This window comes from Lepisma saccharinum, chromosome 9 (genome assembly GCF_977018435.1).
Source record: "Lepisma saccharinum chromosome 9, izLepSacc3.1, whole genome shotgun sequence".
NCBI lineage: Eukaryota > Metazoa > Arthropoda > Insecta > Zygentoma > Lepismatidae > Lepisma > Lepisma saccharinum.
In genome coordinates, this window is record NC_139237.1 from 78,335,783 (window position 1) to 78,353,837 (window position 18,055).

Consider the following 18,055-nt stretch of genomic DNA (forward strand, 5'->3'; position numbering starts at 1 on the left):
AGATCTAAATATTTCCAATGTTTGTGCTTTCCGACAAGCGAAAAACAGAAACAAGCGTTTGTATATCTGATTTTCCCGTTTTTTCTCATTTTTAGGTGTTTCTCCTTTTTCCCCTTCCTGTTAGTTTTTTTGCTTCAGAATTCCCTGTTCGTGGAAAAAACCTCCTTGAAACACTACTGGCTCAAATTTCCTTTGCAGCCAAACCATTCATTCATACTCGACAACGCTGGAGAACCCTCCTCTTGCAGGACCTGGGTCGCGCTGGCGCGTATTCACGGTTAGCCAGTGAAGCCAACTCAAGCATAATGGTGCTAAATCTCGCACAAGTTTCAAAAGTCGTTTGGAAGTTGGGGATATAAACGAAACAAGAGGGCCGCTGTTCGTGGTAGTTGAATTTTCTCAAACTTTTCACGTATGACGTCGAACTCATCCCGTTGGTAGAACCATTTGAATTTATATTTATTTTTGTTACAAATTAATATTAATGATATGTAGATCGCAGAACAATTTAGTAATTATGGAGTTTAAACGAGACCATGGATGTCCAAAAGAGGCAAGGGGAGGAAGCCCTTCCTGAAAAATGAATGTCAACCATAAAATAATATATTTCAGACATATAATTTCATTTCAGTCACATCAAATTATGTCAATTATTGTAAGAGCGTTGCAGAAAAATGTTAACTTCAAATTGAATTTGTATCTTTTGAGGAGGCAACTTTATTATGGGGGAAATATACCTAGTTTACCCCCACCCCTGGAAAAATTACAATGCTTAATCCTCCCTGGTAGAAAGAAATACTGCGGACATCCATGAACAACACTTTTTGTAAACATAAGGTTTGCAACGCTGTTGTAAGCCTCTGGCCGGAAGGTTTACACACGTGGGTTTTGGCCCGCTCTTCTCCACCCAGACAACGGGCCTTGCACCCAGATAGGGTAGGCACTGCTCGTTCGCGGTCAGAAATTTGTAAGACAAAATTCAGAATGCTTACAGCTTTCCACAAGCAGAAGGCGGGAGATCCCGTGTGCCGCCTGGCGCTGAAGTGTTGCAATCTAACAAACAGGATCTCGAACACTGGTGTCGACCCGATTTGAACTTTGAAGTTCTTTTCGAATTTTTGCCATATAATTACATACATTTTACTAGAACTAATGAAGTGTAAGCCCGGCTTACACGGCTTACATGGACGCTCCGCTCCTGCTACGTAGTCTATGTAAACTACAACCCAATGTAATCTACGCGTAGATTACATGTAGACAACGCATGTAGACGTAAACTTATAGTATACGGCACGTCACTGCTTGTGACACGTTTAATGCTTCTTACAAACAGTAATATTTCTTTCAGGGATCTCTCGTTCGTTGTAGCAATGGCGCCAAGCACCTTTGTCCTGAATTTGCTGACAAGTGGCGCCGCCCTGGTGGACAGCAAGCGCTACACGAAGTGCCAGCTAGCCAAAGAGCTCGTGAACAAGCACAAGATCCCACGGAGCCAGGTCACGTCCACGTGGGTGTGCATCGCGGTGAAGGAGTCGAACCTTCGGACGAACGCTTCAAATACGAACACCAAGAAAAGCGTCGACCACGGGATACTCCAGATCAACACCCGCTGGTGGTGCTCCCTGGCGGGAACGGGTGCAAGGTGGCTTGCAAGAAGATCCTGAACAATAACATCAGCGACTATGTGAAGTGCGCCAAGCATATATACAAGGAACGCAAGGGATTTCGCGCTTACGAACGCTACTGCATTGGCAACACTGCTTCATATATACGTGGTTGTTTCTGATCTCAGAGCTGTCTGGAGTCCGATCGAAGCATCGGATTGCGCTAAAATTTGTTATAGACGCTATAGAAACCATGGAAAAGCATATGCTGACGATAAAGAATAGTTCAAATTTTCACCACCAGGTGGAAATGTGGTGCACAGTGAAAAACATCATTCATTACGCTGTCTTACGCTTCGAAAGGGTCATTTGACGGCGCGCATATTAAACACTGCTGTACTATCAAGAACCAAAATACATTTTCCCATGTCCGACTTCTGGTTGTTACTTCAGCGCCACATTTCCACCTGGTGGTGAAATTTTAAACTATTTTTTTCCGTCAGCATTTGCTTCTCCATGATATTCATAGCCTCTAATCAAGGTTTCATCGCAATCCGATGCTTCGAACGGAACTCCAGAGGACTCTGAATAGGGAAACTTTAATATGGTCACTCGGTATATCGTCTTGTAGGAACTGTAAGTTTCTAATAAAAGGTAGCTATGGTTCTATGATGATGTAATACACGTGGTTCGAATTCCTTTTGTTTTCCATCCATCTCCTATTTCCACAGGTCGATCACATAGCCGATCATAGTAGTGATCAAAGGTGCTCGCAGGACTTTTCTCAAGGGGGCAGCAGTGCTCAAAAAGGGGGGGTGTACTATCCTTCTATTTAAGAAAATTCACAAATAAAGTATCTCCCACTAGGATACTTCGCATAGGCATCTCCCAACCCACTGCACTTTCTCCATGTTGATCCATACAAGCATCTCCCCACCTTACCCAAACTGAGCAAAGCATCCCCCCAGCTACGAATATCTATCTGTTCATGGCTGGAATTTGAATATCAACATGATACTTGCCACGGAGAACAGTGTACGTTCACATTTAATTGAAGAAGAAAGTTACAAGCATACATCCCAGTTGCCCTCGCTCTAAGGTCTCTTAATGCTGAGCCTTATCTACCAAGAGAATTCATTATTAATTACATGCAAAGTCTTGTGAAGAAGCACCTTGTATCGTATTAGAATCAACATCCTCAGGACAATACACTTAATAAGCAACTGTGTTGGAGAGATTTTGTTCTCGTCTCGGACAACAGGCAAGTATTTTTCTTGAATGGCCATGTTTGATCATGCCGTGAAATGCCATTCAATGCTCGTAATTGGTTTTTAATAAGTCATAGGCCTTCGAGCCACATTGCATTTGTCAACTTTGGACAAGGGAACATGTTTACCTTCCCTAGTTGTTCCTTGGTTAAACATCAACTCAAGAGTGTACACGGTGTTCTGCGTTCAACCTTGGGAAAATTTTAAATTGTTAAACATGTGGTAGAGTAGAGTACGGTGACTGCTGGAAATGTTACGGTTAATACAGAAGACAAAGGCTCTTGCGTTCGTAGAATCTATTTTTCGAAACGAGCTTGAATTGTAAAGGTGGATACTACATAGCTACGTTCTAGGGGGGGAGTGAGACACAGTACGTATAATAACAGTATATAATAATTCGTAATTGCCATTTGTAACTTTCGTTTTAAATTGCTAAAAGATAAAAATGATCATCGGGGGTACTATTAGGGGGGTTGGATTTACCAGTTTGGTTTTTCCTTCACTTGAAAATTTTGATTTTCTCACAACTTCGAGAGGGTCTCCAGCCCCATCAGCTCCCCCACTGCGTACGCCAGTATATAAAGGTAACCATTAGGAACACGGAACGCTCATTGATTGGAAAAATCATTACTAAAGAGACAATCAAGAAGTTAATATATTGACACTGAATAAAGGCGACGACAATGTGTTGAAGAACGCTGCACATCTTGGCAACGCAGGGGCAGGATTACATAGCAAGCAACTGATTGCATCGTCCACGCTTGCTTAGCATTGAAAATTCGACGATAACATCACAGGGTCTTTCCTCTTCTTGGCAGAACCGTATATGTATATGGTTCTTGTTTTTGAAAACAAAGAAAACAGTCAGTTTTAATTGTTGCCTTCTCAACAATGCTTCCTCAACAACAATGAAAAGGGGTCAACTCGGTAACGGTTACTGCACGACAGTTTCCCTCCCTCCCCAACACGAATGTCCTCACTCCCCCAAACCTGAACCAGGCGGAAATGAAAACTGCCTCGCTGTTCAAACCCTCTTGCTACAATGGAACCCGTGCGACAACGTCCAATGCAATTTCTCAGTTTCCGAATCCCGCTGAACATTGTTATCATCCGTTTGCCTTTCGGCTTTATTGTTAGCTATCCGTTTGCGACGATACAACAATGGGAAGACATATCGAACACGGAATTGGAGATGATTCTGTGGGTCTTGTATTGTTCCTGGTAAACAGATTATGGTGTCGCATTGCATTCTGGGCCAGCTGTATCAATTCGTGTTCTGGGGTAGAGGGACATGGCGTATGTGGACGGCCAGCATTTGTTTTATGCAAATAACAATTGCGGGACCCCTGTTCAGTGATCTAGGACAATTTGCTACACCCGCAGAGTTTCTCAACGTTGAATCCACACTGAACCAAGTCCGTTAAAGTTAATTTTGAAGATATTTACAAAAGAAATAACGCTGTACAATCGCTAAGATCGGCTCATAATCGCGATGTGCTTTCGGTGTTTTAAAACAGTAATCTGTCCCAGTGTGCAAAAGGGTATATCAATACGCTCGATGCATCTCTGAGGTGTCGGCTGTTGAAATTCAGACAGACAGCGGTCCCGGGTTCGAATCCCGGCCTGGGCATGGATATTTGTGAGTATCCATTCATGAATTTCATCATGTTATCATTTATCCCCGTTTTCATAAATTAAGTAAAAGTGGCACAAAAAGGGAAGGAAAATGAAGCAAATCAATCAAATCAGTGGGATTTAGTTTATCGTAAATTAATTCTCCGCCACAGAAGGAATGCTAAAAAGAAAGCAAAAGAGATACATGGGAAGAGGGGCACAGAGAGGAGAGATGACAACGCTAGGAAATCAAGAAAGATAGAATAGATAAAGAGAAAGAAAGAAAAGCTGAAAATCGATGGAAAAGGAGAGAAAAAGATGAAAATAAGAGGAAAACTAGAGAGAAAAGAAGAAGAGGAAGATATAAAAGAGAAAAAGAGGGAAGAGGGATGAAAGATAAGGGAAGAGAGAGAGAGAGAGAGAGAGAGAGAGAGAGAGAGAGAGAGAGAGAGAGAGAGAGAGAGAGAGAAAGGGGATGAGAAAAGGATGGAAATAAGAGGAAAATGGGAAAGATAGAGAGAATTGAAAAAAGGAAAAAGAAGAGAGGGGAGATATGACCATAAGAAGGAGAATGAAAGAACGAAAAGGAGAATAAGAGATAAAATGGAAGAGGAAGAAGTATGATTGGTAGATGAGAAAAACAAGAGGGAAAGTAAATGAGAACATGAAAAAGAAAATTAAGAACAGGGAAGGGGAGGGAGTGAGAGAAAGAAAGGTAGGTACACAGGGAGGCAAGGATATAGAGAAAGAAATTGGAAAAAGAACAAAAGAAAAATAGAATAGAGAAAACTCACATCAAAGAACAGCAAGACAAAGAGAAAGATATATAGAGAAGTGACTACCAAAGCGGAGGTCTACTGAAAATTCACCGCCATTTAAATTTACTGAAATTTTCACTGAAACACGTTTACTAACACACAGGTGAAATAACTATATTATTTATTGCATCAACTAACTCTCTTACATTCTAAAAATTACAATACTTATAACGCAATATATGGCTCATATATTCCCTACTCTCAAGTGATTGGTTGAAATCTCCATCCGTTTCAAAGATAACTCCTAATACGAACAATGACCAGTACGAAAAAAGTGCATCGATTTGTGAGACACCCTGTACACGAATGTTTTCTTCAACCTTGAATAGAGAAACCTTGAGTATACGGTTTGAATAAGGAATGCAATTATGGATACAATTATTTCTGTGCCGCGTTCGATAAGCAATCATACTTCTCTATGAGATGTTGATTGGCACAAAGTACAATCGGGAATACAATGAGAATCTTATCTGTTTTTCCCCGCAGGTTGCCTACTTGGGAAGCGATGCACGTCTTTCTAGCTCTGTTCTTTCCCGCCAGATTGCGTCACGATTTGCATATGCACGTTTGCACATGCAGGCGATACGGCATCGAATATAAATGAAATGCACCCTAAGGCACTGCAAGCAGTCTCTGATAGGTCATCTCAGCCGAGTAGGATTCTCTTGCGAACAGAGGTGAGTGGTGTTCAGTCATTTCGTGCTGTAACTCGTAATAGTTCTTTAGTTTTCATGAAACGATATTCAAGGCATATTTAATTAAACTGATGGGGCAGGAATAATTTCAAGTCACTCCCTCCAGTGTCAACGCCAGAAAATTTCAGTTGGGTCTGTATACAAGGGTGGAGGAAATGTTTTCACGAGATCTCTACTTTCTCTTTTCCTTGTTCTTTCTTCCTCTGCTTCCAAATGTTATTTTCTTGCTCCATCTTTCTTCCCTTTTCTTCTATTACATTTCTATCCTTTTGGCTTGTTTTGTTTCTTCCTCTCCTTCTATCTCTCATTTCATCCGCTTCTCTAATTCAGCATTCCTCTTCTTCTCTGTTTTTTTACCTACTTGATTTTCTCCTTCACTCTATTTCTTTTCTTTCTCTAGTTTCGTTCTTCATCTGTCCCTGTCTCTTTCTCTTCATACATCTTTCTTTTCCGTCTGATTCTCTGTTTCTTTAACACTCTATTCTTTTTACCAATCTTTCATTTTATCTTATTCTTTTTCTCTTTCCTCCTTCTTCTATTTTGCTCTCCTTTCGTCTTTTCCTTATTTACTTTTATAGCTTTCTTTCTTCCGTTGTCCATGTCTCTCTATCTCGTTCCTTCCTGCATCTTTCTCTACCTCACCTCTTTCATTTCCTCTTTTTACGTATAATTTTCTTTCCCTTGTCGTTCTTTTTTTCTTTTTCTTAACTTATCTCTACATGTCTTCCTTTCGTTGTTTCTTTTCTTCCTCCATCTTTCCTCTGCTTCTCTATTTGTTTCACCCTCTATTTTCACCTATCTTATATTTTCTCTTCATTACCTTTCTCTTTTTTTCGTTTCCTACTTTCGGCTAATCGCGACAATGAGAGCGAGTGATAATATGATGAATAAACGCTCACAAAGAACACACATGGACGTTTCGTCTCATGTATAGGACGCAGGTTACACACGATTCAGACATATACGATAACTTTGTTTCAAGTGCTGTAAACAGTTTTTATTATTGTGATCAAACCTACTTTGTCGCCTATTATTCGCTGTTTACTGTTCAATGTTGAAACAACTATTATAACTAGGGCTAGGATTTTGATAACCTTAAAATTGCCAAAAAATGACCTTTAAAAAATACATTTATGACCTAATACATGCAGGAAAATGCCCTATAAACTTAGAAAAATGACCTAAAAATTCTGAAAGATTTGTTGAACAAATTTATAAACTACCAAGAGAAATTCAAATTACAAATTAACGTTACAGTATCTGTCACATGTTCATTGCGTATGATAGTACAAGTAAGAAAGTTCACTTTTTGTCATCTTTTACACTTTGAGGAGTACTGAGTTTGCAGTACACAACGAAAATCATATGAAAATTTTCAAAAGTGAATGATTGTCGGTTTTCGGACAAGAGAGCCTTGTACATGGAAAAACTTCTCTCGACTTCCACCGACACAAGATGAGCGTACTTGAAATGAACAATATCACTTGCTGTTAAGTCACTTTCAATTCCATATAGTGCAAATTGTTTCCCTGACAAGATGTCCGATGCAGAGCACAAAACGTAACAATAATCCGTCTGGCAACAATATAATTACTGATAGAGGAAGAAATCACATTGTTTGAGCTGAATTGTTATACAACAGCTTGTGTCAACAATACTGCACAGAATTTCTTTGTTTCTTCAAACGCGGTCATTCAGAACTGCGCTGACCGCAATGAGACGAGAGTCGGGAACCTCTCTCCTTCAAAGGGTTACATTTGCATGTAAAATGCCCCTTCTTTCCCCAAAATGTAGAAAAATGCATGAACTGACTTTTAAAAGGCCGAAAAATGACTTAAACAGTTTAAAAAGATTAAAAAATGACATTTACTCCAAATGGGTCAAAAATGCAAAACAATGCCCTAACAAAGGCATCCCAATTAATTCACTTACGTCTAAAATACATTTTTATCTACTTATGCAATGTTTCTCCCTTACCAAAAAAAGATGCATTTGCATCAAAATCCTATCCCTAACTATAACCTTTCCTTAGAACTACATAAATTGTATTACATTTCATTGTAACCAAAATATCCTGCGTTTGAATTCCATTCGGTGGATTTCTTTTATAGGATACTAAGAATATTTGAAAATAAAATCCTTAGAAAAATATTTGGACCTAAAAAGGATGAGGTGACAGATGAGAGAAGAAGGTTACCTAGTTTAGAACTACACAATTTGTATTCATGTCAATATATTATTAGAATAATTAAATCAAGAAGACTTAAGTGGGCAGGCCATGTGGCACGAATGGAAGAGGAAAGAGGAGTTTACAGGATTCTTGTTGGGAAACCTGAAGGTAAGAGACCTGTAGGAAGGCAAGACGAAGATGGATGGATAATATTGAGATGGACCTGAAGGAAATCAGTAAGGATGGAAAAGATTGAATTGATCTTACCCGGGATACGGACAGATGGAAGGCTTGTGTTGCTGCAGCCATAAACATTCGGGTTTAAGAAGGCTAGAGAGTTCGTCAGTTAATTATTATGACCTTTCCAGCATAGGCGTGTGCACGGGGGGCAAGGGGGGGCAATTCCCCCCCCCCTAATCATGGGCGTCCGCAGATTTTTCCACGGAGAGACAAGCAAGGTATTTTTCCATGGAGCATATTACCCCCATAATAGTGTTGCCCCCTCAAAAACACCACTCGAATTTGAAATTATCGCATTAATGTAAATTACTATGACTGAAATCAAATTATACGTGTGAAATGTATACTTTTAGGTTGACATTCAATTTCAAAGAGGGGGGGGGGGGGCGGGTGTGGCCATCCTTACCCGACCTTCCAGACGAGCGTGTCCCTCCTACATTATTGTACTTTCACCTAGAAATTTAGTGGAGATGAATCTTATCGCGTTATTGAACGATATTATGCTCTTAGAGAAAATTAAGTATTTTCAAGCCGATTAAAGTTCAAAGCAACTACGGGGCTAGGGGGTGCAGTGGCGAAATCACAGAGGTGCATGGCTAGTGATGTGCGTCTACGCGTAAACAACGATAGTCTACATTCTACACGTAGACTATTTTATACACGTACATTACGTAATCTATGTAAACAATATGGCAAAAGGTGATAACTTAGCAAAGGGCGCCGTGTAATTAAAAGAAAATTATACTGCGTATCAGTTGCTAATCTGTGAAGAGAACTTATCATACTCTTTCTTCCAAATTCGAACAATTTCTCACCTAGGAAGAAACCTAATATAGGAAATATTCTAGTGTTTTATGGGAAAAAGACCACTCTTGCCTCACGACTGCCATATGTTGTTGTTTTTTGCATACTATTTATCTTCTTCCATAGTTGATGATACAAGAGAAGATAAATTTTGTTGTAAATAGGATTCTTTCATTTCGTTAGGAACCAATATAGTTGAAAATGTCACTTTTCTTTCATGAAACCCTTCAAAATTAATTTTAATGCATTTTAGATTGTCTACGTAATCTATGTAAACTACGTACAACCCAATGTAATCTACGCGTAGATTACGTGTAGACAACGCATGTAGACGTAAACTTATAGTCTACGGCACATCACTGTGCATGGCCATTGCCCCTCCCCAATCTTGAACGGATATCAATTTCTGGGGGGGGGGGAATCATTGAGGTAAAAGAAAGCAAGACTAGTAGAATCTAAGAGTAGCAGGGCAAAAGGAATTAGTTTTCGCATCTTTCTTACATTATTTTTCCGGACGGCCAAGAATACCAGCAGGGCGACACAGAGGGGCAATTGCCCCCATCGATATCAAATTTTATACAAATAAAAATACATTTCGTAAAATTTTCTTGCTCGCTTTGCTCGCAACGCTATGTCCAACGTGGATACGGGCAGCGTGGTGCGTGCGGTGTGATGCGAGCGCCGCACCGCAGATATGTGCGTGAACGCCGGGAGTGTCCAACGTTACTGCGTGCGATTGTGATGAGCAGTTGCGACGAACATGGCTTCCAGTTCGGTGCTTTTGGCCGTTGTTGATGCAAGGTGCAGATTTTTAATGATCGATGTGGGTGCATATGGCAAAGAAAGTCATGCAGGAGTATTTTCTAACTCAGCACTTTATCAAAATGTCGAAAATGGTTTCTTATCGTTACCAAAAGATTTGCAGCTGTCCAACTTCCATCAAAAAGACCCATTTGTGTTTGTAGGAGACGAAGCATTTCCATTACGAACATATCTTATGAGACCATATTCTAAAAGAAGAGTTCAAATAATGCAGCCGCCTCATATTTCAATTATCGTTTATCGCGTGCTCGAATGACAGTGGAGTATGCTTTCGGCATAAGTTCTGCGAAATTTAGGATCCTATTGAAACCAATTGAAAGTAGTGTACAGCATGCTGTTCATATTGTTAAAGCAATTCGCATTCTGCATAATGTTATAACTGACATAGAAAAAGATTCTCTTGTAAACGTCTTGGACGAAAATGTGATGGACAGGAACCTACAGCTCTCGAAGGCAAAGAACCGCGCTTCGAGAGCAACAGAAAATGTACGAACCGTATTCTGTGATTACTTCTCAGTGAATACAATTTGATGTGTTTGTTCATCCACTCACGACTTTCAAATACTTAAAACGTGAAGACTGTTACGGAATCCCACTCCTTATCAACAATTAAACGATCTTTGTGACGAGGGTTTCTTTTATCCCACAACACATTTCTTCTTTGCACTTCTGCAATAAGCCCTTCCATATTTCTTGGCGACTGGCCACCGGACGGCAAATGCGATACAAAACAAACCTGTTTGAAAATCAAACGTTGCGTGCGTTGCGAGCGGACGAATCGCACGCGTCACGTGTCTACGTAGGACGGACTCATTGCTGACTACAGGTTTGATCGGATACGACTGCCGCGTTGCTCGCATCGCACCGCACGCACCGCGCTGCCCGTATCCACGTTGGATATAGCAGTCTTGGTAAGTTCCGAGCCGTAGGTAGGGGGCGGTGGGATTTGTCCCTGGGCGCCGAACGATCGAAATGGAAAAAATTGTAAATGAGAATGCCATGATGCCCCCGTGAAATTTTTTGTGTCATATTAAATGAATATTGTTTTCAGTTTGCAAAAATTTGGATTTAAAAATATTCCTGCTCGCTTCGCTCGCAATTTTCTTGTTTTCTGTAATGCATTGTAAATTACCAGAGAGAGAAGTTATAACTACTAAGTACGTCAGACTCTTGCTGCTAAACGGTTTTCTCTTACATGCATGAACATTGTTTGGAGGAATAGGAGCGGGGATCATTTCAGAGACAATTTATTTATTCGTTATGGTGCCTCTATGTTGCTGCATTATACACACACACACACACACACACAATGAAACTAAAACAGTGAGATAAAATGAGGTTTATCTTTCCCGACTTAACTTGTATCAAGTCTTTTGCCTCCCCTAATCAGAGAGTGTGCGCACGCCTATGCTTTCCAATGTATTACAACGGATTACAGTAATTACGAACAAATCTGAACAAAAGCATAGAAAATTGTCTTATTAATTCCGAGAGATGGCAGCACGTAGCATGAAACAAAATAAAATAATTTCTTAATTTTAATATTTAATAAAGACATTAACTGAAATTGTCAAGAAAAGTTTGCATATCGAGTTATAAAGGCACCGTCATTGTTTTGCACTAAACAGCATGTTAAAGGTAAAAATATTACTTTATTATTCACAAGGCTAAAGGTGACCAGCTCGCCAGTTTCTATAAGGTCATAATGTAACAAGAGAATAGTTGGGACGGACCAGTACACTCATCAGATTTGGATACTTGACAATATTTTGACAAATAATTTTAGGTTTTTGAGAAGCACGGCATTTTTGCATGGTATCTGGTAGAGTTTCAAATGTTGTCTTACCTTTTAAACGTGTTGTTTGAGTTTGTAAGTCCACTTCATGCTGAGATATGCTATGCGGGTCTGAACCTACAGTTTCAAGTCGGATCCGAAACACTATGTGCCTCCACCGGCTATAGAACCCGGAATCACTTGACTACCATTACCCAATCGAGGAGGCCTTTTAACATGTTGTGGATATCCTGTGTAGGTTTCTTTACAGACTTGAACTTTTAACCCTTCTCAAGCTACATTTTACACCCATTTATTGAGAAAAATTCAGGTAAGGTTTTTATATAAGGGAATGTTTACTCGTATACATCGAACGGTGCAAAATGGCCATATGTGCGGTGAACGCAAAAATTTCACTCGTTCATTCAAATATGCTACTGGCAACACTGCAGCTAGGCTACTGTTTTCAGACAAGTAGAGAGAAGGCAAAGAAATGTTCCAGGGTGGGGGAGAGATACCTGACCTGCAGTCGCGTCTACGATATAGATGGGTTTAAATGCCTAACTACTGACTATTACTTTCACCTTTATTAAAATGAAACTAATGTTTAACTTTAACAATTAGCCACCCAACTAAGCTTGTTTATCGTTCCATCATTATTTGCAACTCTTTCAATGATTCATTGAGTGGGCCACCAGGTGGAGAGAAGGGTGATTGGACACCATGCCTTGATCACAGATCGAAATTACATAGCTTTATACTGGGTTATGCTGACCACTCCTCGGCAAATGAAGGGCGGTCCAAAGAGGACTTTATTCATGTACAAGAACAAATTAAAAAAGCTTACGCCGTGCTAAGATCGCTGTACAGCTTTAAAGAATGCCTAAAAACAGAGATTAAAATGAGACTAGTCCAATCACTTATCTTTCCTTTACTGGACTACTGCGACGTAATTTTCGGACCAAATCTATCCGTTCGAAACAAAACCAAAATCCAGAAAGTCCAAAATTCATGTTTCCGTTTCGTGTACCATATAAGAAAATACGATCATATCCTCCGAACCCTAAACGCAAACAAAATGTTGAACATGGCCAGACGCCGAAAATTGCATCTGTGTTGTTTTATTCATAATCTTTTACAAACCAAAACACCTAGAAACCTATTCCAGAAATTAAAATTCAGAAGGGAAATACATGATTACAAAACAAGGGGAAAATCGAAACTTGAACTTCCAAAGCACACACTAGTGCTTTTCGAATCATCATTTACGTATTCAGCTGCAAGAGCGTGGAATGAACTTCCGCCTTCCATGACGTCCCTCACTAATCGCAACAGCTTCAAAGACAAACTAAAAACTCTATTGTTAAATGAACAATATCTGTGTTCCAGCACTCACGAATAATAGCTCGCATTTCTGAACCAACTTCCTAATAACAAGTATTTCATCTTCATTTTGCTTGTTTACTTTTCCCCTTATATGTTGCCAACCCTTAACAATATTTTGTCCTTTCTCGCATATTAAGAACATTTATATGTTTTTTACACATAACATTAATATTAATTTGTATTATTCTTAACCATATCACACCAAGCATAATTGTGTCAATTAATTTGTGTATCCTTGTGTATTTGTTTTCAATCTTTTTATTATTATTATTATTTTTAGTGTGTAGACGAGCCTTTGTTCTCAATTTTGTATTTGTTCTTTTTGTGTCTTCTTTATGTTTCTCTCTTTCTTCTTTGTTTGTTATTGTACAAACATTTAGTAGGTAGAATGTATTTAGTATGTATATGTATCCATCGGGGTTAGGTGGTAGAACAGCCGCAGGCTGAACCTCGCCCTTTAATAAAGTAAAATTGAAATTGAAATTGAAACTTTGTGAGTGAGTAAATTTTTTTTAGGAAACGTTACAGAATTCGTTGTGGTGTCATTGCATTTCACTAGCATTGTGGAATAGTACCGAATTTCGCCACCGCAAGCGCCAGCGGCAGTTCCATTAAAAATGGCTGCATTAACTGGTCAATAGGGAGCTCGCTGTGTGTTTTGGATTAAAGGCCGCATCCATTTCCAACAAGATGGTGCACTACCTCATCGAAGTCAGGGATATCCACAATAACCGATTTCTAGGTTGAGGTGGGCCAATTGCATGGCCACCTCGTTTACCTGATTTGGCACACCTACGCTTCTAAGTTTTGAGGTTTGGGAAATCGGTTGAGTATATTCCGGACTTCGGTGACGTAGTGTGGTGCATCTTGTTGGAAGTGGATGCGGCCTTCAAACCAAATACTGGGTGATTCAAAAGTCTCTTGACATTGTAATCAGGAATAATTTATTGACAAATTGACAGTACTGCTGAAAATGACTCGAAGACAAACTCAGTACATTTAAATGTGGTGGTCCTGTAAGTCTAGGTATAGCACCGACCGGAACACATGCTCCAACATAGCTGGCGTGATCTTCCCTGTTGCTGCACCTATTCGCTATGTCAGTTGCTCTTTGGTGTTAATCTTTACTTAGTACACCTAGACTTAATGAAACCATAGACAACAAAGTCTAGGGAGGTCAGGTCTGAGAGCGAGCCGTATAAAGTCTCGGTGAGCCACGGCTGATTCACCTATCGGGGAAGGTGTCAGCGAGGTAGTCCCTGACGAAGTGGGGTGGTGCACTATCTTGCTGGAAAACAACAGTGTATTTTATCCCATCCTAAAAATCACTCATTATCGATATGATTGAATGAATTTCTTATCTATTGTGTCAGGTTTCTCATCTATTGGGCACCAAAGGAGACAACGAGGAAAGAAGTCCAACATGCTGGCCATCTTCCTACTCCCATTGCTGCTGTTGGTAACAGCCGAGGCCAAAGTCTACACGAAATGCGAGCTAGCGAGAGAGTTGGTGAACAGACACGGGATCCCCAGGAGTCAGGTGTCAACCTGGGTGTGCATCGCCGAACGTGAGTCAAGCCTCAACACCGCCATCGTCAACACCAAGAACAAGAACAAAACCAAGGACTTCGGGCTCTTCCAGATCAACGACTATTGGTGGTGCTCTCCGGGAAAGCACAACGGGTGCAAGACCTCTTGCTCCAAGTATATCGACAACGACATAGCCGATGACGTCAAGTGCGCCAAGCAGATCTACAGGGAGCACAAGGGCTTTGGGGCGTGGTCGTCATACAGCGTCCACGGCTTCTGCAAGGGGGACACCTCGAGTCATGTTGCTGGGTGTTTCTGAATGGTGTGGGCAAGGAAAAGGTTCTATACTGATTAGGAATTAAATAAATAAATGTACAATACATGTATCCAAGCTCTTGTTAATACTAAGAACGTTTTGGCTTGTGTAGAGATGGTAAAATATAGCTCTGGTTGATTGATTCAATCTATTTTACTTTGCTTTTCTGCCAAATTTGGCTAATCGCGAAACTAAGGATGCATGATGACGAGATGAGATGGATGAATTGATTGATTGTTTTAAGTCCACAAGTAGTTGTATTTGTGGTATAACCAGGACGAGAAAGGAAGAGCTCCCCTCAAGCAGGTTTGGCTATACTTAAAACAAGCTCAACATGCCCATATGAGCTTTTTGCTCTAGTGTGGAACCCTGCCTAATCCAAGATTTTTGTAAAAAAGCCATCATGGATTCCATGAGAAAGGAAGAGCCTCTCAGATTGATTTGCTCATACTTACAAAAGTTGCATTAGCCAAATTTTTGTTCATAAACTTGTCAAAAATTGATATTTTTTGGCCATACCAGAAATTAAGCTAAACCCATACCTACCCATACATATTTACTTCAGGTTTAAGTTCAATTGGATACCAGGTTCAATCTAATATTAAAACAATGTAATTCTTCTAGAATTGCTCTGTGAAAAAACCCTTGGGAAATTCTTGTAAAAAACAAATTTCCGTGAAAAATATGCCCCCTCGGAATTTTCTGTGAAAAAACCCTCGGGAAATTCTTGTAAAAAACAAATTTCACGGGAATTTCCCGGCTGATGCAATTTTGTTTGCACGCAAAGCTTCAATACTCAGAAATTGCATCAGCCGGGAAATTCCCGTGAAATTAGGGTATATAAAGAGATTTTGCATTACATCAGCCAATATTGTGAGAGTGGCTGAGGAGAACAGATGTGTTTTTACAGTGCTCCTCATACTTACAGGCCTGTTTGATTTAATATTCATATTAAATACAATATTTTGCCTGATATTTGTTACATCTAGCTTATTTGTTGTAATCTACTCTTATTTAGGGTCAGGCCTATATCTGTTACAGCTTGTTATACAAAAATCAATACATAACACTCAGTGCTGGGTCATTGCCATTCAAGATATGCATGTTCGTGCAGGCATTTGTGCTAGGTCAGTGTGAATCAATATTTATTCTCTTTTTCCACTTGTGGGCTATTAGCCTTACAACCTGTCATAAGATAAGCATAAAGATTAGATTTAAAAACCCAGGAAATTTTATATAAATACCAAAGCGAGAAATATTAACACACACACACACACACACACACACACAGTACAGTGCTGAACCCAATTGATATTTTTTATTCAGTATAAAGTTTTGAATTGAAACCCAGGAAATATATATAATAAACCAACAACAAAAATGCCAAGTCAAAAATATTGTAATCAATGCAATAAGAATATATTTAGCTCTAATTGGGCCAGACACCAAAAGATTTGTAATCCGGACAAATACAGAACTCCCACAAAAATTTGCCCCAAATGCAATAGAAAATATAGCATGGAATATTTCACATATAAACATAGAGATACTTGCTCTGCACAGTCCCTACAAGCATCTACATCTGGTCTGAAAAGGAAGCATGAAGCACCTCTTAATGCTAGACCTGCAAAGCAGCCACGCTATGAACCCATCCATAGCAGTTTTAATGCCCAACTTAGAGATTACCGGTTTGTATCAGAGCCAAGATGTGGTATTAACAATTTTTTGAACAGTATAAATCCTGATCTGCAGGCAATTCTAAATGCACAAAATAGCCCTTATAAGCTGTCTCTCAAATTGTATACGCAATATAAGAAGCCAAATAGCACAAAATTTACACAGCCCCACATAACAGAAACTGTACCGGTATATTCAAATGCAAATTTGGACACAATAATAAACAGATTGATAGATCAATTGAATATTAAACACTCTGAATTTGCGGCAAAAGAGTCTGGATGGAGCCTATGCGGCTCTTCACACAGGCTCTATGTTAATATTTCTGAATTCAGCCCATTACAAGGTTCTACTTATTTACCATTACCTGATAATATTAAAAACAAAACAGCCGTGGTTAATATAAAAAATAATGATGAGAAATGCTTTTTGTGGTGTATTTTAGCTGCTTTGTATCCAGTTTCAAGGCATCCTGAGAGAATAACTTATTATAAACAACATGAACATGATTTTGATGAGGCAATGGAGGGTTTAGAATATCCAATGTCTGTTCAGAATATTGATAAATTTGAAAAAAGGGCCAGGAATATCAATAATAAACAATTATCTATTAATGTATTTACTTGTTCCACTGGCAATTGCCCGATAGCACCTCTCAGAATCAGTACATTTGATGATGATTCTGATATTCCAATTGATTTGCTTTTAATTGAAGAGGATGGTACAAATCATTATACTCTGATACATAATCTTCAAGCTTTGGTGAGAACACAACTAGACAAATACAATACAATATTCAAGTTGTGCAGAAGATGTTTAACTGTATTTGATGGCAGGAAAATGGTAAATGGGGTTCCTGAAGAGAATACAGAAATTGCAAAAAATAAGTTAATTGAGCATCTGAAATACTGTAAAAATCATAAACCTGTTCATATGGTGATGCCTAATCCAAGTGAGAATTGCAAATTCAAAAAGTTTGAAGCCTTGTTGGAACACCCAGTATATATTGTCTGTGATTTTGAATCAAATCTCAAATCTCTTGCATTCTGCAATCCAGATCCTGAAGAATCTTCTATTACACCATACCAGCTACATGAACCTTCCAGCTTTTGTTATGTGGTTGTACAGGATGGTGTTGTTACCAAAGAATATTCATACATGGGACCAGATGCCATCAAAATATTTGCACATAGAATAGAAAATGAGTGCCGTGACATAGCATCTAACATCTTATTAAAATCAAAACCCATGTTGCCTTTAACAGAGAAACAGATTGAAGATTTCAACAATGCAGAAAAATGCCCGGTATGTGATTCTGAATTTTCAGATACAAATAT

The 18,055-nt window shown here is 39.3% G+C and overlaps 1 protein-coding gene across 1 annotated transcript; it reads left to right on the forward strand.

Moving 5' to 3' along the window:
* The first annotated feature begins 5,924 nt into the window (after positions 1-5,924).
* On the forward strand, positions 5,925-15,111 carry LOC145992755 (lysozyme C, milk isozyme-like). The gene is made up of 2 exons (XM_083129142.1): positions 5,925-5,981; positions 14,569-15,111. The coding sequence occupies exon 2, from the start codon at positions 14,619-14,621 to the stop codon at positions 15,042-15,044; it is 426 nt and encodes a 141-aa protein (XP_082985268.1). The 5' UTR covers positions 5,925-5,981; positions 14,569-14,618; the 3' UTR covers positions 15,045-15,111.
* Positions 15,112-18,055: the final 2,944 nt, after the last annotated feature.